At 43.0% G+C, this 22,391-nt stretch overlaps 1 protein-coding gene across 5 annotated transcripts in view; it reads left to right on the plus strand.

The window, feature by feature from the left end:
• Nucleotides 1-2,424: 2,424 nt before the first annotated feature.
• Nucleotides 2,425-22,391, plus strand: part of NF2 (NF2, moesin-ezrin-radixin like (MERLIN) tumor suppressor) — a 70,047-nt gene continuing 50,080 nt past the window's right edge. For all 5 annotated transcript variants that reach the window (XM_037153277.2, XM_037153276.2, XM_037153275.2 and 2 more), the window contains exon 1: nucleotides 2,425-2,784. In XM_037153277.2, coding sequence (XP_037009172.1) covers nucleotides 2,671-2,784 — 114 coding nt within the window. In that variant the 5' untranslated portion in view covers nucleotides 2,425-2,670. The remainder of the gene's footprint in view (nucleotides 2,785-22,391) is intronic.

Genomic DNA, 22,391 nt, shown 5'->3' on the forward strand with positions numbered 1-22,391 from the left:
TCATGTGTAAACTAGGGATATAATACCTACCAAATAGGCTTTTTAATAAAGATCAAAAGAAAGCATGCAAAGCACTTTGTAGAGTGCCTTATGTGGTAGCTATTAATATTGATCCCATAGTATTTCCCATGTTCTTTTTTTTTAAGACTTTATTTTATTTGTTTTTAGAAAGAAGGAAAGAAAGGGAGAAAGAGAAGGAGAGAAATATCAATGTGTGGTTGCCTCCCATAAGCCCCCCATTGTGGACCTGGCCCGCAACCCAGGCATGTGCCCTGACTGGGAATCAAACCAGCGACACTTTAGTTCACAGGCCTGTGCTCAATCCACTGAGCCACACCAGCCTGGGCCCCCTATGCTTTATTTATTCATTCAACACATAGTTATTAACAGGTGCCTGTGTGCCAGTTGTTTTTAATAAGCTCTAACTGAATTATTCCTTCTCAAATCCTTCTCTGGTAGGTACTATGATCATCTCTGTTTATTCTTTGTGAATGGCACTTTAAATGCCAGCAAAACATTCCCTCACGTCTATTTTTATGCATGGCCCTAGCCTCCCTTCGGAGATGCAGACCCATATATCTACCTGGATGTCTCCCTAGGAACTTTTACACTCAGTATGTTTGGCCAATAGGCCCAGTGCCTAGCACCTAGTAAGCCTTCCATAAAAATGAGATATTACTGGCCATCATGTCCTTTTTAGCTCCTGCAGTCTCCACCTGCCACTCCTCAGTGGATCCCCAGAGTCTCTTACTTTCTGTCAGCAGTCTTAGCCCCTAGGTTAAGGCCTTGATTCGTTGCCCCTCTGGGGAGCCCATGGGAGATTCTAGCCCGGTTCTCCCACTTACAGGGAAGAACAGAAGCAATGAAAAGGAAGACACTCCCACGCCCAGGACCATTTTTCTTGAACAATCAGTTTGGTAGGGTTAATTTGCCAGCACTAGACAGGACATAAAATTCCACAACAGCAGCCTCTCTGGGTGCGCCAGCAAATGATGCCTGGGGCTTGGCTGATGCTTCCTGTCATGGCAGGTGCCCATAGACATGAGCTAGATAGATTTACACTATTAGTATAGTTTTAGCAACGGAGTCTGCTAAATGCTCCAGAACCGCAGTACGTGGTTCTTGGGGCTACAACAGGAGCAATTTGGCAGTCACAACCAGAGAAGCAGTGCAGTGCAGTAATACCAGCAGGCTCTGGATGGGCTGTAGTCTCAGCTTCCCCTTTCACTAGCTGGGCGATAGCCAGCGGGTGCTCCGTCATGCTGAGCCTTTGTTTCCTCCTCTGAAGAGGATAGGTGATGGTTAATATTTATGGAGTGCTTACTGCTCAGTTGAAACACAGGAAATTGGACCTGTCTCTATTCAACCCTTACCAGCTATTTAAAAATAGGATTTATTCTTTAAATACAGTTATGCTCCCCCATCTCACACCGCCCACCGTTATAACCTTTGATGACATTTTAAAAATAAGTAATTCACGTATGTAGTTCGCAAATAGAAATCAGAGTACAAAGTGAGAAATGCTTTCATTTTTTACCATTTTGCACCTACAAAAACAGCCGTTCCTGTAAGTGCCAGCCACCCTTCGAAAGCTTTATATTAACTCGCTTAAATCCTCAACAAACCCACGAGGTAGGTACAGTCATTACCCCCTCCTCGGTAATAACGACTATTTCTCCTAAAGAGAAGCAGAAGGATCTGTGGGAGAATGCCGGCAACCTAAGTGGCCTCCACAAGTGATTTAAAAGTTTGAGAAACAGTGGTCAGTATATATAATTATCAAGTGCCAAACAGGATTATACGCAGGACGTCCTAAACAGGATCCCCTGGGGCGTCATACTCGGCGCACTTGCTCCGAGAAGACCTGGGAGGAGGAAACCCACTGCGGCGCCCTGGGGCCAGCCTCTACGTGGTTTCCCAGGAAAGGCGCGTCGGAATCCGCCGCCTCAACCAGTCTTGCCAGAGTAGGTGTACCCCTACGAACAAAGGCGTTGGGAGCGACCGTCTCCATAGCCAGTCAACGCCGAGTCCAGGCCCGCGCCTCCTCTCAGAGCCAAACTTCCAACTGGTGGAGTCTTATTGGAGAAGGCGGACGGAGTCAATGTCTCGCTAGAGACTTCCTGGGAAATCTAAGCCAATCACTGCGCCCGAGCGATAACCGCAAGTTAGGTTGCGTTTTGAGTAGTAATCGGACCTGAGGGCTGGGCGGCGAGCGTGTCGGGGGCTGCGGGGAGGGGACGCTTTCCGCGGGCGCGCGGAGCGAGGACGGTGACAGCCACGCGCGCATGTGCGCGCCCGGCTGCAGCGCGTCCCTGAGACCTCCATCAGTCGCTGAGAGGCGCGCCGAATCTGGGCCGCAGCCGTCTAGGGACCCCGTCCTCAGGTGACCCCAGTGTCCCCGGCCCAAGTCCCAGAGTGCCGGGCCGGTCCCCTCTCTCGATCCGTCCCCACGGCCGTCGAGGCCTGCCCCGCAACTCTCCTTTTCCGCCCCAGGGACAGGGTCCTAGCGGCCCATGCTGGCCGCTGGGGGCCCGTGCCGTGCAGACAGTTTTCGGGCCAGCCGGTCGGGCACCATGGTAGCCCTGAGGCCTGTGCAGCTCCTCCAGGGGGGCTAACAGTCCCAGAGCACAGGCCTTGGGAAGCGAGGGTCCCGGGCCTGAGCCCCGCACCATGGCCGGGGCCATCGCTTCCCGCATGAGCTTCAGCTCCCTCAAGAGGAAGCAGCCCAAGACTTTCACCGTGCGGATTGTCACCATGGACGCCGAGATGGAGTTTAATTGCGAGGTAATCATCGGCCGGCAGCCCCGACGGGCTGCAGCGGGGTGGGAGCTGGGCGGAATTCCCGCTTCTCGGGCCCTAGTGCGGCACCGACCGAGGCGCCCCTACCAGGGTGACAGTGGAGGTGGAAACTTGAGGGATCCTGGTTTTATTATCTCTGGGTATAGACAGAGATGGCAAGAACCGGAAGGAGCCATCTAGGCCCAAAGCCTTATGTTAAAGATAAATTGCTGCCTTGTTCAATAGGGCTTTTGGATTTGGAAACACTTCCGGAAATTTTTCATTCATACTGCAAGAGGCTAGAAACATCGGCGGTAGCAAAATGTAGTTTTCAGTGTCAGACTTAAGCTCAAGCTCTACAGAACTTTTACTTTATTAGATACTTACTTTATTATTATGTACCCCAGGTAGTAAAAGGCATCTCGTTTTACTGGAAAATCTATACTTGTTTTCCTTTTCCAAAACTTCACTTTTCTGGAGAAAACTCTTTGAGGAAAGAGATGGTGTCTTATAATACTTAGATTTTCCATACAGTTTGCACGATGATAACAGTTATCATTTGTTGAATACTTTCAAAGTTTCAGACACTCATACATTGAATTCTTACAATAATCTAATGAGGTAGGTACCCCAAACCATATATCTAGTTAATGGTGAGGTTAGGTTTTGAATCAAGCTTCTAGCCAGTACAGTGCTGTCTCTCGAGTAATTTAAGCCCTTGCTACTAAAAGTGTGGTCTGCGGACCAGCAGCATTGGCAGTGGCGACCTAAGTCAGGGGTTGGCAAACTGGCTATGTAAAGGGCCACACAAATATTTTTAGCTTTGCGGGCCATAAGGTCTCAGTTGCAGCTACTCAACTCTTCAGCTCTACCCTGTAGCACAAAAGCAGCTACAGACAGGATTAACTTCCAGCATGACAGAGGATCTCCATTGATCTGGTTCTTTGTAAAACTGGTAAAAAATAAAAAACCAAACCAATAACTTAAGCCTTCTGGAAATGGTGCTAAGGGCAAATATTCAAGGAAATGCATGAAAATTCAATGAGGAAGGTGAAAATGTGTGGCATTTGAACCAAGACCTCTACCACCCTCCTGCTCCCAGCTTAGCAAGAGGTGGGGGGACTCTCAGAACACAGGGTGCCCCCTCCCCTTAGCTCCTAGTCAGAAGGCTTTCTTACCAGGAGGAGGAGGACTTCAATACTTCTCATCCTGCCCAAGGCTACTTGTTGCTGAGACTAAGTGATAGAAAGTTGAAAGATGGGGCTTCTTCCTTATGGAATGAGGGCTGTGCTGTGGGCGGCACACCAAGAATGCTGGGCCCCCATTACTTTTGGCCCACACTCAGCTTGTGAGATGGTGGTTCCAGCCAGGAGAGGTAAACTGAGAAGACCCTAGGCTGGTAAGTGCCCCCTCCCCACTTCCACCAAGAGCTCAAGAGATGTTGCCTAGAGAAAGAAACAGGCTTTAAAACCCTTAGCCTCTAATCTCTACTCGAGGTAGTGACTTCATTTGCAACAAAGTATGGAGAAGTTTATGCCTAGGGGGTACTCAAGAACAGTAGAGGTGTTGGTGAAAGGCAATTTCTGGATTGCATAAAGATACTGCCTGGACTATAAACCAGCTAGTTTGCAGGAGAGGATGGGGATGGGGGGTGAATAGCATGGCCTAGAAGAGCCCTGTGGGGGGTCAGAACAATATCAGTTTCTGAGATCAAACACAGATCTCAGAAACTGATCCCTCGAAAGAGCCACCTTTTTTAAAAAAGATTTTATTTATTTTTAGAGAGAGGGTAAGGGAGAAAGACAGGGAGAGAAACATTAACGTGTGGTTGCCTCTAGAGCACCCCCCTCACTGGGCATCTGGCCCGCAACCCAGGCATGTGCCCTGACTGGGAATCAAACCGACTACCCTTTGGTTCCCAGGCCCATGCTCAGTCCACCAAGCTACCCCACCTGGGGCAAAAGCCACATTTTGATTGGATTACTTTACAGAGTAAATTATGTTCTGGAGCATTGGAGGGAAAAAAAAATATATATATATATATATATTTATTTATTTATTTTTAGAGAGGGGGAAAGAGGGAGAGGAACAGAAGAAAAAGAAATATCACTCTACAAGAGAAACAGTGATTGATTGCCTCTCACATGCTCCCACCTGGGGACCTGGCCTGCATCCTGGGCATGTGCCCTGACTGGGAATTGAATTAGCAACCTTTCCATCCATAGGCCAGTACATAATCCAGCGAGCCACACCAGCTAGGGCTGGAGTGTTATTGAAGATAAAGGAACAATATACCACAATTAGTGGAGTTGAACAGCTGGATGTAATAAGAGAAAGAGAGCCCTACTAAAACCTTCAGGCATACTCAAAGAAGCATCTCCCTGAGAAGCACCATCGTAGGCCACACTATGTGAGGGAGACAGATTTCACTAAAACAATGAAGCCAGTCTCTAAACAAATAAATAAGCAAATAACAAGCTCTGGAGAACAGGTCAGCAGTCCCCAGAGTTGCTATATTATCTAAAACATCCAGTTTCCACCAAAAAATTATAAGATATGCAAAGAAACAGGGAAGTATGACCCATACAATGGGAAAAGCTAGTAACATATTGCTTGAGAGTGACGAGATGCCAAATTTAATGACAAGGTTTTAAAGTAGCCATTATAAATATGTTCACAGAACTAAAGGAAAGCACGGTTAATGAAAGGAATGATATTTTTGCATCATATACAGAATATCAATAAAGAGAAATTATTTAAAAGAACCAAATTAAAATTCTGGAGCTGGAAAGTATACAGTGACTGAAATAAAAAAAAACTCACTAGAGGGGCTCAAAGTAGATTTGAACTGGCAGAAGAATTAGTGTGCTTGAAGATAGATGGGATAGAAATTATGTAAGCTGGAGAGCAGACAAAAAAGAATGAAGAAAAATGTACACAGCAGCAGAGAAATGTGATAGATTGTTAGGTGCATCAATATATGTGTAATGGAAATACCAGCAGAGGAGAGAAAAATATTTTAAAAGTATAATGGCTGACCCTTCCTAACTTGTTGAAAAACAATGACCTACACATTCAGGAAGCTCAGTGAACTCCAAGGAGGACAAACACAAAGAGATTCACAGATACATCAGAGTAAAAATGCTAAAAGTCAAAGACAAGGGGAAAATCTTGAAAGCAGCAAGAGAAAAATGACTTTGCACTTACAAGGGAACCCTCATAAGGTTAACGGCTGACCTCACAGCAGAACATGTTTAAAGTGCTCAAAGAAAAAACTTGCCAACTGAGAATCCTATATCCAGCTCAGCTAGCTATAAATAGTAAGGACATTTAAAAATGAAAGTGAACTAAAAACTTCCCCATATAGTCAAAAACAGAAAATTTAATGCTTAAAGATTCATCTTACAAAAAATACTAAAGGAAGTTCTTCAGGCTAAAAGCAAGTGACCTCAGGTAGTAATTTAAATCCACATGAAAGAGAAAAAAACAACAAAGAGCACTAGTAAAGGTAACTATATAATTATAAAAGAGTATAAACTTATGTTTTCCTTTCTTAACTGATTTGAAAAGCAATTATATGAAGTATGTTATAATATACTGTTGGGACTATAACAGAAATGCAATATATGTGTATTGGACTTGCCAATAACAGAACAAAGGAGTGGGTGGGAGGAAAGCTATAATGGACTAAAGAAATGACTACAGATGGTAAAGTGATAACTATAACAATGTATTGCCAGATTTGTAACTTTACTCGATATAATATAGATAACACTATTACAAAAACGGGAAGGGAATGGAGCTATATAGGAGTAACATTTCTATATATCACTGGAATTAAGCTAGTATAAATCTGAAGCTGATTTAGATAAATCAGGATTATATGGTAAACCTTGGAGTAAGCACTAAAAAAGTCTTCAAAATTATAGTGGAAAAATTAATAAAGAAATTTAAATGCTTCATTAGAAAATATTCACTTAATGCAAAAGCAAGTAGTGAAGGAGGAATACAACAATAAAAGACATGTAAAAACAAAGAAAATGGTGGTTCTACACCAAATAATTACATAACTTGAAATGGGGACAAATTCCTAGACATTAGCACCAAAATTGACTCAAGAAGAGTCAATCTCAATAGAACTGTAACAAGTGATGAGTGTAAATTAGTAAAAAAAACACTACCCACCATGAAAGTCCCAGACTCTATCCACTAGAGAACCAGATAGTTTCACCACTGAATTATACCAAACATCTGAAGAATAATTAATGGTAAATTTTTTACAAACTATGCCAAAAAACAGAAGAGGAGGAACCACTTCTCAGCTCATTTGATGAACCTTGCATCACCCTGACACCAAAACCAGACAGAGATAACACAAGAAAACAGGAGGCCAGTAGCTCATGAAAATGGAAGCAAAAATCCTTCACAAAGTACTAGCAAACCAAATGCAGCTACGTACAAAAAGAATTATACACCATAAACAAGTGGGATTTATCCCAGGAATACAAAGTTGGTTTAACATCCTAAAATCAATGAATGTATTACATCATATCGATAGAATAAAAAACAAAAATCACATGATTATCTCAATACATGCAGGAAAAGCCTTGACAAAAATCTAACAGCATGTCATGATAAAAACACTCAACAAAGTAAGAATAGAAGGGAACTTCTTCCACCTGATAAAAAGCGTCTGTGAAAAACCCAAAGCTAATGTCACACTTAATGGTGAAGCACTAGATGTTTCCTCGCTAAAGTCAGGAATGATCAAGGACGCCCACTCTCACCAGTTCTATTCAATGCTGCACTGGAGGTTCCAGCCAGGACAATTAGATAAGACAGTGAAATGAAAGGCATCCATATTGGAAAGGAAGAAGTAAAACTATTTCTATTCGCAGCTTTCATGGTCTTGTATACAGACCTTAAAGAATCCACTGACGAAAAACAATGGGAACTAATAAACCAGTTAAGCAAGGTTGCACGATACGAGGTCAACATACAAAAATTGTAATTCTATATACCTGCAATGAACAATCTGAAAGTGAAATTAAAATTCTATTTATAATAGCATCAAAAAGTATTAAATCCTTAGGAATAAAATTTTTTTAAAGATTTTATTTATTTATATTTAGAGGGGAAGAGAAGGAGAGAGGGAGAGAAATATCGATGTATGGGTGCTTCTCCTGTGTCCCCTGCTGGGAACTGGCCTGCAACCCAGGCATGTTCCCCGACTGGGAATTGAACTGCAATCCTTTGGTTCACAGGCCTGTGCTCAATCCAATGAGCTACACCAGCCAGGGCTAAATTTAACAAAAGAAGTGAAAAACTTATACTCTGAAAATTATAAAACACTGTTGAAAGACATTAACAATGATCTAAGTAAGTGGGAGACCATTCCTTGTTCATGGATAAGACTTAATATTGTTAACATAGCAGTATTTCCCAAGTTGATCTACACACATTCAATGTACCCCCTATCAGAATCTCAGTTTCCTTCTTTGTAGCAATTGACAGATGATTCTAAAATTCATAACTGAATTGCAGGGATCCCAGAATAGCTAAAATAATCTTGAAAAGGAACAAAGTAGAAACACACATTTACTCATGTCAACACTCACTAAAAAACAACCATAATCAAGACAGTGTAGTACTGGCGTAACGATCGTCATATAGATCAATGGAATAAAATTGAGAATCCAGAAGTAAACCTGTATATCTCTGTGTTAACTGTTTTTTGACAAGGGTACCGAGACCACTCACTGGAGAAATGAATAGGCCCTTTAACAAATGATGCTGAGATAACTGCAGCCAGTTATGAAATGGAACCTTTACTTCATCCCACATATAAAAATTAACTCAATGAGTCAAAGACCTAAATGTAATAACTAAAACTATAACACTCTTATAAGGAAACATAGGGATAAAACTTTATGACTTTGGGTTTGGCATAGATAGGATTCTTAAATCTGACACCAAAAGTATGAACAACAATACAAAATAAAATGAACTTTATCAAAATAAAAAATTTGTGCCTCGAAGGACACCAAGGAAATGAAAAGAACAGGAAGTCATACCTGATAAGCATCTTATATCTAAAATATATAAAGAACTCATAGTTCAGTAGATAAACAAGCAAATAACCTAATTAAAGATGGGCAAAGGATCTGAATAGACACTTTTACAGGGAAGACATAGACATGGCCAATAAATACCCGGAAAGTTGCTCAACATCATTAGTCACTGGGGAAATGGAAATACAAACGAGATACCACTTTACCACCAGAGCCAACCGCTGGGATGACTAGAATTAAAAGGCTTATAATATAATAACAAGTGTTGGCGAGAATGTGGAGAAATCAGACTCCTCATACACTGCTGGTGGTAAAATGGTACGGCCACTTTGGAGAACAGTCTGTGGTAGCTCCTCAACAGGTAAACATGGAGTTACCGGGTGACCCAGAAATTCCACGCATAGGCCTCTACTCAAGAGAAGTGAAAACGCCCACAGAGAAACTTGTACAACGAAAACCAGAGTTTATAAAGGTAAAAACCATAATTTGGAACAAAAGAAATGTATATTGGCTACTTAACGTGGTGTGACAGCTGGTACAGAAAGGACGGCTCAGGTCCCTCGGCACACTCAGCGGAAACTGGGAAGGGTCAGTTCCGGAATGGACTTCTACGGCAACCGCAGAAGTCCAAACTTCATCTGGGCATAGATGTAAATAAGTCTACTTTCCTAATGACTTTCCGACTCCAGTTTAGGGCTCACCATCCCCATGTTAGTACTCCATTTTAAGTACTTCCTTTGGCTGGTGTAGCTTAGTGGGTTGCGTGTGAGCTGCAAACCAAAGGGTCATCAGTTAGAGTCCTAGTTCAGGTCAAGCCTGGGTCGCAGGCCAGGTCCCCAATAGGGGGTGCGCGAGAGGCAACCACACATTGATGTTTCTCTCCCCCTTTTTTCCTTCCCTTTCCCTGTCTCTAAATGATAAACTCTTTAAAGAAAATAAATACTTTGGTTCACAGAACCAAAGATGGGAATAACCCATGTGTCCGTCAGCTAATGAGTGTATAAAAAAAGTAGTATGTCAATATAATACAAAATACTTTACAATAAAAAGCATTCCAATACATGCCACAACGTGAATAAACCTTGAAACCAGTGTAAGTGAAAGAAGTCGGTCACAGAAGACCACATAGGTATGATTCCTTTCATATGTTCCTGTCCTCAAGAGAACAGACACATTGATAGGAGAACTCATCCAAAGGAACTGTGTGGCCACAGCAAAGACAAGAGATTCTCCCATGACTATATTTATAGCTTTAAATATATCATGTGACAGGCAGTATGACTTGTACAGGACACTTCAACTCTTCTTGTAACTTACTGTACAGTTTCTCTTTTCCACATTAGCTCTGACCTGGATTTGGAACATGGGTTAGATTTTTCTACTTTTTGTAGGCTGTATAACAATCGTACAGTGTGAACAGAATGAAATAAATGCATGTAAAATAGGAAAAAAAAGTCTAGGGGAGGGGTATCTATAGAGATAGAAAATAGATATGTGCTTACATCAGGCTGAAAAAATCGGGGTGTGGTGGTGGGGAGTGATAGCTAAAAGGGCACAAGGTTTCTTTTTGATGTGGTGATAATGTTCTGAAATTGTGATGGTTGCACAACTCTGTGCTAGAAATCATTGAATTGTACACTTTAAATTGGTGAATTTTAAGGTATGTGAGTTATATCTCAATGAGGTTTGTAAAAAACAGCCTTTAATAAAGTTAAAAGTAATATGCCCTGCCCGGTGTAGCTCAATGGACTGAGCAGGGGACTGCAAACCAAAGGGTCGCAAGTTTGATTCTCAGTGTAGGGCACATGCCTGGGTTGCAGGCCAGGTCCCTAGTGGGGGGGGCATGTGAAATTTGAATTTTATGTAATTTTCACAAGCGATGGAATGTTGTTAAAATTTTGTAACAGTTATTTAAAAATGTAAAATTTGCCCTGGCTGGTGTGGCTCAGTGGATTGAGCGCTAGCCTGAGCACCAGAGGGTGGAGGGTTTGATTCCCAGTCAGGGCACATGCCTGGGTTTTAGACCAGGTCCCAGTATGGGGCATATGAGAGGCAACCACACACCGTTGTTTCTCTTCCTCTCTTTCTCCCTTCCTTCCCCTCTGTCTAGGGATAAATAAATAAAATTTAAAAAAAAAAAAAGTAAAATTTGCCCTGGCTACCTGGCTCAGTTGGTTGGAGTGTCATCCATATACCACAAGTTTGCAGGTTCAATCCCCACTCAGGGCACTTACCTAGGTTTCAGGTTTGATCCCTGGTCAGGGCGAGTATGAGAGGCAACTGATCAATGTTTCTCTCTCTCTCTCCCTTCCCCTCCCCTCCCCCTTCCTTTTCTCTCTCTCTTTCTCTGCCTCTAAAGAAGCAATAAACATATCCTTGTGTGAGAATTTAAAAAAATAATAATGTAAAACTCATTCTTACCTCTCAAACTGCACAAGGCCATTCAGAGGACTGGATTTGTGTTGTGGGCCAAAGTTGCTGACGATCCCCGATCTAAGTTACTATTTGATAAATGTGAGGATTGTGAGAGACTGACGCGCAGGGAAAGAGAGTTTTGTATGACCTTTCTTTAGCCATAATTTTGCCATGAAAATCTCTTATTAGTTTTCTTCTTTAAATAGACCCCAAACCCAAAGAGGATAGACAATATTAGCAGCCATGGCAGTTTCTACACCTTGGCACTGTTGACATTTGGCCGGATAATTCTTTTTGATGGAGGACTATCCTGTGCATTGCAGGATGTTCAGCAGCATCTCTGGCCTCTACTCTGTACATGCCTGTAGCACTTTTCACCCAGCTCCAGTTGTGACAACCATAAATGTCTTCAGACATTGCCAATTGTCCCTGGGGGGAAAGCACCTTCCCCTCTCCTGTCCCTCCTCTCGCCACCACCCCACTGGGATCTGCAGAAAGGGCTATTCAGAGAGGCAGAAGGAAAGTATACAGTGTGTCAAACTTAATATACACATGAGTGACCTGAGGATTTTGGTAAAATGGGGATTCTGATTCTGTAGTTCATTGGTAGGACCGAGAATTCTGCAATTGTAACCAACTCCCAAGTGATGCCATTGCTGCTGGTGCAGGGCCACACTGAGTAGCAAAGCAGCCAGGAGAAAGTGTGTAGGCTTTGAAATAAGACAGACCTGGGCTTCCCGCTACACTGCTTAAAGCTTGGATAAGACACTTAAGCTATCTGGACCTCAGCTTCCACATTAGTAAAATGGCAGTAACATTACTGACCCCGTGAAATTGTTAAAGGATTCATGGAATGCGTACTGCTGGGCAGAAAGAAAGGGACTATACTTGGCCTAAAGTAGGAGGGTTAGGTCACCGTGTTTGCTGCCACGTTGTGATTCGTCAAGCTGTTGCATCTCATTGAACCTCGAATTTCCAGTGAAAATACTTTTAAAAAATGATGTTCAAACATTCTGTTGAAAGTAACAGTAGTTTGATCTATGATGACTGAGAGAATTCCACTTTCGAGAATCGATTAGTCTTACTCTCCTGCCCTATTATTATGTTATCCATTAGCTGAGCAAAGTGCTAAGGCAGGAGATGGCCTGTGTGTTTGAAAAAAAGGAGAAATGGTACATGAGGAATTCTTGGCTTTACTGAGGTCACATGTAGGTGGCTTCTAACAAGGACTCAATTTCAGAACCAGCGGTAGTTAACATATGAACCATGCTATCTTATATTAATAAGGTCAGACTTTTTGCTGCAGAGATAGGGGGAAAAATCTATTCTTTGCAATACCTGCTGCATTGCACAATTGGCTCGACGCTTTGGAGGATTTTTCCACTTGAAAGCTTCAATATTTGTCATTTTGAGAAAGTGGGTGCTGAATGTAATTTGCCAGGAGGCGAAACGGTTATATTATTTCTTATCTAGGCTGGAATTTTACTCTAATAATTCAATCTACCAGGAAGAAGAGTCAAATATGAAAAATTTCTCAAAATTGAGTTGTGAGAGATTCTGTTACCATCTTATATTAAAAATAAAGCCGCCTCCTCCTGTTGGTTGATATCCCAAATGTTTCCACATACCCAAGGGGGACTATGATTGATTTAAGTACCAACATTACAGGTCATTCCAACGTCCTAGTGGACATAGAGTTGTTCATGACGGAAGGAACTTTCAAAAGAGGAAAAAACGACTGGTATTTTCAGTAAGATGTGAAATTTTAGACAGTTCAACATTTAGACAAATGATTTCCTTCTGGATTGTAAACTCCAAGGCAGCAATGGCGGCGATTTCATTGCTTGGTAATATATAGTAACAGGCTGTATGTGCGGGCAGGGAGAAACTTTTCTCCCTATTTCAGGAGGTTGTTTCTACCTTATTTTTGGCCTCTCCCATGGGGTTTAATCAGTGCCTGTGGATGGCATGGGTGCCACAGCTCTAGGACATGGACAGTCAAGGGTGAGTGATGAACGCAGTCGTGCCGTGCTGGTGAAGACTGAAGAAGGAAGTGGGGTGTATCCTGACCAGCGCTGCCATCCATTGGACCCCAAGTCTGCCCTTTTGTGGGAGGGAGGGCTAGGGAATAGCAGTGACTGTGTGCCAGGCATCATGCTAAATGCTTTAAAGGCACACTCATTTGATACAACAGAGATGCATTTATTTATTCATTTAACAGATATTTACTGAGTACGGACATGGGCCAGGCAGTGAACACGACTTAGCAGTGATCGAGACCTAGTGAGGATGTGCTTGCTGGCATTGGCTTCATTGTCAGAAGAGGAAATGGAGGCCTGGACAGGGTGAATGGGCTGGCTGCTTAAAGCCTCCGTGGAGCTGTTGTCTATTCGAAAAGAAAGACAGGGACGGGTAGGTAATGGGAGAATAGACAGGCACACTTCTTAACTCAGTAATGGCCAGTGAGGCCAGCAGTTGCCTATCTGACCCTCTCAATGAGGCTTTTAAGTACATGGAGTAGGTCTTTGCTTAAGCTCCAGTTTCTTTTTTTTTGTAATAGTTTTTTGTTTGTTTTTTAAAAGATTTTATTTATTTATTTTTGAAGAGAAGGGAAATGAGGGAGAAAGAGAGGGAGAAATATCTATGTGTGGTTGCCTCTCGTGTCCCCCTTCTCGTGTGCCCTACTGGGGACCTGGCCTGCAACCCAGGCATGTGCCCTAACAGAATCAAACCGGCAACCCTTTGCTTCACAGGCCCGTGCTCAATCCACTGAGCTACACCAGCCAGGGCTCCAGTTTCTTCGTTGGGGGCTGCTAAGGCAGCACAGCCTAGAGGTCATGACCATAGATAGTTTCAGGAGCAACCCCTGGCTCTGCCTCTCACCATCTGAGCAAGCTTAGACAAGTCCCTTAACTCTCAGATGCCTCAGTAAAGTGGAGACAGTAATAATTCTTTCTGCATTGGGTTGCTACAGGGATTAAAATTAAGTTTTTATTGGTAAATACTCAGACTAGCACCTGGCATAAGGTAGTTTCTGTGTAAGGGTTGTTCCATGAATGGAAGGAAGTACAGGCCCTCTCATCGTTGGGCTCCCTTTGCCTCCATGTACTTGGACTTCCTTGCCTTTGACGGAAATGAAACTTACTTTGTAACAGTTAAGTATTTTCTAGTTGCAGATTTAACATGCTTTCTGCTCAGAATGGCCTTCCCTGTATTCAACCTGGTGTCATAACATTTTGTGTGTCTACATAGATAGCAATTGGCTCACCTCTCTATTCTAAGACCCTTTCATGTACCTTGAAAAGTTAGTTATCTAACTTCTTTAAAGTCCCCCTCCCTCTCCATCCCCCTCTCCCCCTGCAGTTCAGTTTCGGAGCATTGGCATGCACAGAAAGATATTAAGAGGGAAGGTCCCAGCTTTCCACAGCACTCAATCCAGGCAGAGAATGAGGACACACAGAAAAGACAACACGGAAGAGTGTGTGCATAATGAGGGTGTTACCGTTAAGATGGAAATTGGAGACCCCATGCAGTGGGATGAAGGGGGAGCAGTCCCTCCAGCCTCCTTACCACCGGCTTTGAAGGCAGGTTTGTGTCCACAGGTGCAGGGGAAGCGTGTTCCTGTCAGGGGGTCAGCGGAAGTGGCTGAGCAAACACAGCAGACGGGAATCCTGTGGTTTTGGGAGGGAGAGGGGAGAGATGTGTTTGAATTGGTAGATTCAGGCCACACTAAGGAGCTTGTATTCATCAGTTAACAGTGGGAGCTTGGAGGTTTTTTCCTAGGAGAGTGATTTAAGGTGGTTGGCATGCGGAATGATTTAGAATGTTTGTAAGTGGGGAATAGGAGAGGATGGAAATAAGGAACCCTGTTGGAAGACAACCACTTTGGGCAAAAACACTGAAACCTGAACTTGAAGCTGGGACTGGGCAGATATAAGGAACCAGTGAATACCGAAGACCGGGGAAGTAGGAGGATGAAGAGAGGGATTAGGGTCTTTTGTGACCAAGAAGGAGCAGATGACCTACGTATCCCAAGATTCAGGAGGTACCAAGGCCCAGAGTGAGCCCTCGGGCTCCGAGGCCAGCCAAGCAGGAGTTGGGTTAGCAGTCAGTCAGCACACATTCCTGTGTCTGGTCCCAGTATTCAGTCAGGGTGTTACTCATGTAAAACCATGGAGAGCCCTGAACTGGTGTTTGATCCCCTGGCTTCTAGGCAGAACTCCTCTGTGTGATCTCGGGTACATCTCTCCCCACTCCAGTCCCTCCCCGCAGGCCTCAGTTCTTCATCTGAAAAAATGAGGGAGAACTTGACGTCAAAACCCTCAGCTTTAACATCTTATTTTAGGTGATCTGGGCAGAAAAAGAACTCGTTGCACAACTCCCTCTCTGATATTTCCTTCTTAGGAAGTCATTTCAGGATTTGAGCATATAGGTGTGAGAGAAATCTTCTTGACGACAGAAAGAATATTGCTTAGGGGATAAGAGCTGGCAGCTTGATAGAAGGCTTGAGTTGGCCTGGGTAAAACCCTGTCAGTGCCACCAGCTGCCTGAGTGACCTTGGACTTAGCTTTCTAAACCTCAGTCGCCACATCTGTGACATGAGGTGGCTAATAGTATTTTTGTTAAAGGATTGTTTTAAGGAATGAATGAGGCAGACCTTTACAGGCACTTGGCCCAGGGCCTGCCCGTAATAATAAGCACTTGGTAAACACCAGCTTCTTATGTTGTAAGTTGGGAGTGTGGGAACGAAGAGAAAGAGTCTCCTGCTAGAGGCACTGTGAATTTTTCCCTTTAATCATCTCCTTCATTTTCTTTGAACCGCCCTCAGGTTATCCGTGCCTCTATAATTGCAGACTTTCCACACTATAATTAGTGTAAATGTGATGAGCTTTACCTTATGCCTTATTCCTGTTCAAGTATCTTTTACGAAATGTGACATATAATTCATCTTTATTTAGCTTGGTGTCCACCGTGACAGCAGGTTCTTTTATGATTTCGCCCATAGTTTATTGTCTGCCGTTCTTTTGTCCCCAATGTGTCATTCTGAAATTTGTTTCTTTTCTTCGTTTTCTGATGACTTCTCCAACCATTCATGTTAGTTTTGCTTCCTTTTACCTAAAAACATTTCTGTTGCTTGTTTAATTTTAATTTTGGAAGTGAAAGCATGTGAGGTCTTAAAGATTCAGAATGGAGTTTTCTCAGGGCTGCTAATCTTTTCAACCAGCTGGCGGTGAGGCTTCTCTGGTTTGTTACAGGAGGATATTTTCCATCCAACCCCTCCCCCCCAGTCTGTGCTTTGTCTAATTTGGATTCTGAATCCATCGGGGATGGGGGAGGGTTTATGTGGGGGATAAGTGGTAATGAAAAAATGCAATAAAAATAAATCCACATGTTTTAGTACATTTTTACCAAGTGAAAATTGATTACCAAACTAGTGCTGACTTCAGGGAAAACATCTTTAATCAAATCTTCAGTCCCTCCAGGTGCTTGTCACAGTTGAGAAATTGCTCAGGCACCACTAGGGGGGGGTAAGAGCACATCGGTTCTAAAGGCACTGGGCTTTTTCCTCTTTCAACTCCTTTTTGCTTCTTGGCCAAATTTGGACCCAGCTTTGGAAAATTCACAAAACCTTTCTGTGAGTGAGTTACGTTACTTGCTGCTTTCCCGTCCACCTTGCCAGTTTCAGCCTTCTTGTTTTAGTAGTTTTGATCATCTGACTTTCAGTTAAAACGTAAAACTGAAGTCCAGAGTAATTACTGAACTTGTCTGAACTGCTCTGCGGTTTTAAATTCACCAAGAGTGTATTTATGTAGTATCCTACTCACATTGTTTTGAGATTAAATCAGTCTCATGAAGATGTTTAAAAAGTCTTCAGCCCACAGTAGTTCTCATCCATCTGTAGAAACTGTTATTGTTCCTACTCACTCATACCTGCACCTTCCAGTGTTGTTGAAGTCAGTGTCATTATCATTAATGACCATGAAACTTAATCAAAAGGTCAAACTAGAAACAGTGCTTAAAATTTCTTTCTGGGCTAGGGTCTGGGTTCCGCATGAGCTGATTTGCATGAATGGATTATGCTCCAGCTCTGTTACGTGGGGAATTTCTTTGAATGAATGCACTTTTAAATACAAACTACAACTTTTGCAAAGGGCAGGAGGAATTAATTAGTTAGATAATATTTAATCATGGGCTGTATTTCATAATCTGATAATTTTACATCCTGATTAGGTATTTGAAGTGTAGCTTCTCTGTGTCTATCTGCACTGAATTTACTATTTCCTATTTGTAGCTCTGCAGAATTTTTATTTTCAGTATTTCAAGCAGTGTACTCATTGATGATTGCCAAATATCAGTAGCATGCTTGGGGGCTAAACCCTTCTATATTTCAGCATTATAAATATCATTAGAGAGTTCATTATTATAAATAAGTCAACTCTTGATTATTCGGAGAAAGGAACATGATAGCAATAGCAGAACCTGAGTAAGGGAAAAATGTAGAATGCGCACATAAATGAAATGTCTGGTGTCATTTGCATCCCCGAAAGTGATTTTAAGATATAGAATAAGATATCAAAAGAAAATCATTCTGGTGATGAAAAACATACCACTTGGTTTCTACAAAACCATCTCAAGCTCATAGACTCAGAGAGTATTAATCCTGGAAGACTACTTGATGATCGTGGAAGCTGAGAACCAAAGAGGTTAAATGACTCTCCCAACACAGCAGGTTTGGTTGTTTTAGAGCCTATTTGACAAGGCTGTGATTGCTCTCGTGTTGTGAGCTCAATTCCAAGGACAGAAATTGTCTTCTTTGCTTTTGGGGGATTGTAGCGCTTTTATAGTGCGGTAATCATATTGTTCCTATTTGCTTTGTCATCTGTCAGCCGACTTGGGAGTGCCTCAGCTTCTTCTTTTCAAAGCATCATAAAATGCGGGCATTGCATGGGGCAAAAGAAATTGACAGATGAAGACACAGAGGCCCACGCTGAGCTGTGCGCCTCTCCCAAGGTTACAGGCTTGTGTGTGGTGGAGGGAGGGAGTTTAGAATGCAGAGCTCCTCTCTGGGTTCACTGCTGCTCCCATAAACTCTCTCCATGTCGTTGGGAAACATGCCAGAAGCTGTGAATGCAAGGACTTTACCCCCTAAAAAACTAGAATTCATTTTGTCTTGACAGACTTAGCAGAGTTTAAAACCTCCATTTTGTGACTTCCCAAAATGCTGTGATTTTTTATTAGTTTCTTTTGTTCTGTGGAGATTTTTTTTCTTGTTGGTTCTTTGAGATTTAGATTTCCTTGGCAAAGTGTTTTTATTTTTTTGAAGTTATAGCTCTTTTTTTTTTTAAGACTTTTAAAATTTATCTTTAGAGGGCAAGGAAAGGAGAGAGGGAGAGAAACATCAATGTATGGTTGCTTCTGGTGCATCCCCTGCTGGGAACTGGCCTGCAACCAAGGCATGAGCCCTGACTGGGAATCGAACTGCGATCCTTGGGTTTGCAGGCCCACACTCAATCCACTGAGCTACACCAGCCAGGGCGGCAAAGTATTTTTAGAGAGAGAAATCAGTATGTGTCACCAAAGAGGGAAAATATATACCTTCAGGCCCAATTATGCCATTAAAATTTTAATAAGGAGTATCATAAATTCTCACTTCATCGCAATCATTACTCAGAAGATTGTTCTCCTTAGAAGCCTCATCTAGTTACCATCATCATTATCATCATCATCAGCCAATCACAAGCATTTATGGAGTGGCCACAGATTGTGAAGCACTTGCTTGGGTTCTGGGAGACTTGAAAGTAGCCCTTGCCTTTAAGGAGATGGTGATATGCAGAATCATAGGAGAAACAGGGAGCCTGGGGAGAGAGAGACGCCTCATTTTTCCACGCATCCTGATTCATGTACCTGGTGTTGTTTGTGGGGAGGAAGACAAGCGGGAGTTCAAAGAGTGGACCTGAGAAAGCTCTGATGATGGATAAAGTGGAAGCACGTAGTTTTGCTGCCTTGGGAAGGTACAGGCTGGGTTGGAACAAGGTAGGGCCGTTGGTTGAAGGAGGGAGGAAGTAATTTCAAGGTGGAAGGCCTTGAAACCAATAATTTAAATAGATTTTGCATACTCACAGCAGTGATTGGAGGACTGGCAGAGGAAAATTACTTGCTATGGTTGATTATGACAGAAATTGACAGGGCAGAGGTTGGAGATGGGATTTTTTTTTTCCCCCAAAGAGGAGTCTTTAGGTTTGTGAGATTTTTGCCCAGATTTAGCTGAGTGACATAGGGGTTGTTGTTGGTAGAACAGAGAAATGAATTTCGTGTGTGTGTGTGTGTGTGTGTGTGTGTGTGTGTGTGCGTGTGCGCTAAATCCTGTTTGTATTTGGAGGTTCTCCTTTTTCCTATGTTGAGAATAATGGCTCATCAGGAGTGGCGTACCCTTTCGTTCTGTAGGAGCTAGTACTACAGTTTTGTAGTTTAAGCTCAGAAAACACAGGAACCTGTTTCCGTGGTGTGGGGACCCCACACTGAGTGCTGTGTTTACACCTGCATTGTTCCCTTTTGAATTCTCTGATGAGCTAACATATTTTTAACTTTCTAAAAAGATTTTATTTAGCCCTGGCTGGTGTAACTCAGTGGATTAAGCGCCTGCCTGTGAAGCAAGGGGTCGCCGGTTCGATTCCCAGTCAGGGCACATGCCTGGGTTGTGGGCCAGGTCCCCAGTGGGGGGCACGTGTGAAGCAACCACACATTGATGTTTCTCTCCCACTCTTTCTCCTTCCCTTTTTCTCTATCTCTGAAAAAGAAATAAATAAAATATTTAAAACAGTAAAAATAAAAATAGAGTTTTAAAAATATTTTATTCATCTATTTTTAGAGAGGGGGAAGGGAAGGAGAAAGAGAGAGAGAAAGACATCAATGTGTGAGAGAAACACTGATTGGTTGCCTCTTGCAGGCCCTCAACCCAGTCATGTGTCCAGACCGGGAACTGAACCTGCGACCCTCCTGTCTGCAGGATGACACCCAACTCAGCCTAAACCTAAAGGGTTTAGACTCGCAGCCTAAAGGGTTGCGAGTCTAAACCTGGCCAGTCTGGGTGGAGTAATATTTTAATGGAACTCATTATTCATTTACTGTACAGGAAAACCATTTTTTTTTTTTTGGTAACTCTTTCCATTGTGTTTATCTTGTAAATCAAGGTATTTGGCGTCTTTTTTTTCAAAACAGACAAATAAAACTTGTATTTAGGCTTGTCTCTGGTACATTAGCATCTTAAATTCTCAAGTCTTCTACAGGAAATCAGTTCTTTTAGGCCAGCCATGACCGGCCAAAGTCAGTTAGGGATAAAGATTGAGAGGGGGTCCTGGCTGGTGTAGCTCAGTGGAATGAGCAGAGGCCTGCGAACCAGAGAATCATGGTTCAATTCCCAGTCAGGGCACATGACTGAGTTGCAGGCCAGTTTCCAGCAGGGGACGCACCAGAGGCAACCATACACTGACATTTCTCTCCCTCCTTCCCTTCCCCTCTAAAGATAAATAAATAAAATCTTTAAAAAAAAAAAAAAGATTGAGGGGGGAAATCCCAGTCCTCCTCCATTTCCCATTTCTGAACTGACGGTAAACACATGTTTCATGTCCTGAGCCTGGGGAAGTGCAGTTCCTTCGGCTGCTCTCTCTATAAGGGAGCTAACCTTTTGACGACTTTTGTGGCAAATGCTAGGGCAGTTGGGAGCTAATTAGGAGAAACCCTGATAAGTGAAGGCTGGCTTTGTCAGTTCTCCTTCACCCCGCTGGAGCAGACGGCCCGTCAAACGCATTCCCTGCACAGCTGACGGTCTTGTCCCCCAGACCTCTGTGAAACAGACTCGCTTCTCCGGTAGCTTTTTCCAGCTTTGAGTCTTCTCTCTAAAGCCAAAGTTTCTCCATGAGTTCTAATTCTTAAGTGTTCCATGCATGGCAGCCAAATTTGGTTCTCTTTCTCCATCCACTCAGTGGCTGTGTGGCCCAAAGGATGCAGCGGGAGAGATGCAGCGTGAAGGCTGCAAACGCAAAAAAAAAAAAAAAAAAAAAGGCAGGTTTTTTAAGGGTTGCGAGTCTAAACCTGGCCAGTTATAAGATGATGGTCGTGGGTGTTATTCATAGTGCTTCCCCGGTTAATAGACCCCAAGCAGCCCTGCAGGTTATCAGTGCCAGTAGCCTCCTATAGTATGAAAGTGCTGCATTCCAGCTACGTCGCTGCTGCGGAAGGTAAGTGCTTAGTGTTATTTACTTAAAACGTTCTAGGTTGATAAATTACAAGCACTTCACTCTGGGTATAGCTCATAAATTTAGCCGCAAGAAAAAAAATAACAAGCTGACAGCACTTAGTCCTGTTTATAAAGTTCATACACATCTATCTTTGATACAGGCATAAGTATGTATCTGTGAAATAGCACTGCAGACTGTTAAAGTAATAGAGAGCACAGCCACGAAGCACGGAGCTTCCTACTTCCAGACTCACCACCATTAGCCCCTGTGCTTGAAGGGCATCTTGAGGACAAAGGCTGCAGAGTGGGAGCTCACCTGCCATGGAGTCCAGATTTGTGCTCCTTCTTGCCTTTCTTCTCCCTGCAAATCTCCTTACTCACTCCCTCCATGTCTCTTTTTCTCTCTGCAAAGTGAGCATCTGCCTCTTAGCTTCCCTCATCTTCACTAGGCTGAAATGAGACAAGGAACTGTCGTAGCGGTACATGTGGGGCAGTTTGAGCACCGTGGCCAGGTGGAAAGAGATGGTCAAATCCTGGCTTTGAATGAACGTTTAACCAAAACCAGGAGCTGTTCTATTTTTTTTTTGGCAATCTGTTCAGGAAAAACGACAAACCCTTTGACCAACGAAATGGTCTTTAGCTTGTATACATGCAAAGCCCAAAAGGTTTCTTGTGCAATCAGGTGTCAGAAAAGGAAATATTTTAATAAGAAAACAAAGTGGTCATGGCTTCTTAGCGATGTGGCAGGTATTGTTAGGGGATGCATGGCCCTCGGAATGAGTGACTGAACAATGTGGTCCCTAATCCACCGTGGAGGGCTGTCACATGCATTGGGCTGAAGCTGCATACTTTGTGCTGCATTGAACATTCAGTACTGCAGACAGGATAAT

The sequence above is a fragment of the Artibeus jamaicensis genome, unplaced genomic scaffold (assembly GCF_021234435.1).
Source record: "Artibeus jamaicensis isolate MK-2021 breed Jamaican fruit bat unplaced genomic scaffold, CSHL_Jam_final contig_525, whole genome shotgun sequence".
Lineage (NCBI taxonomy): Eukaryota > Metazoa > Chordata > Mammalia > Chiroptera > Phyllostomidae > Artibeus > Artibeus jamaicensis.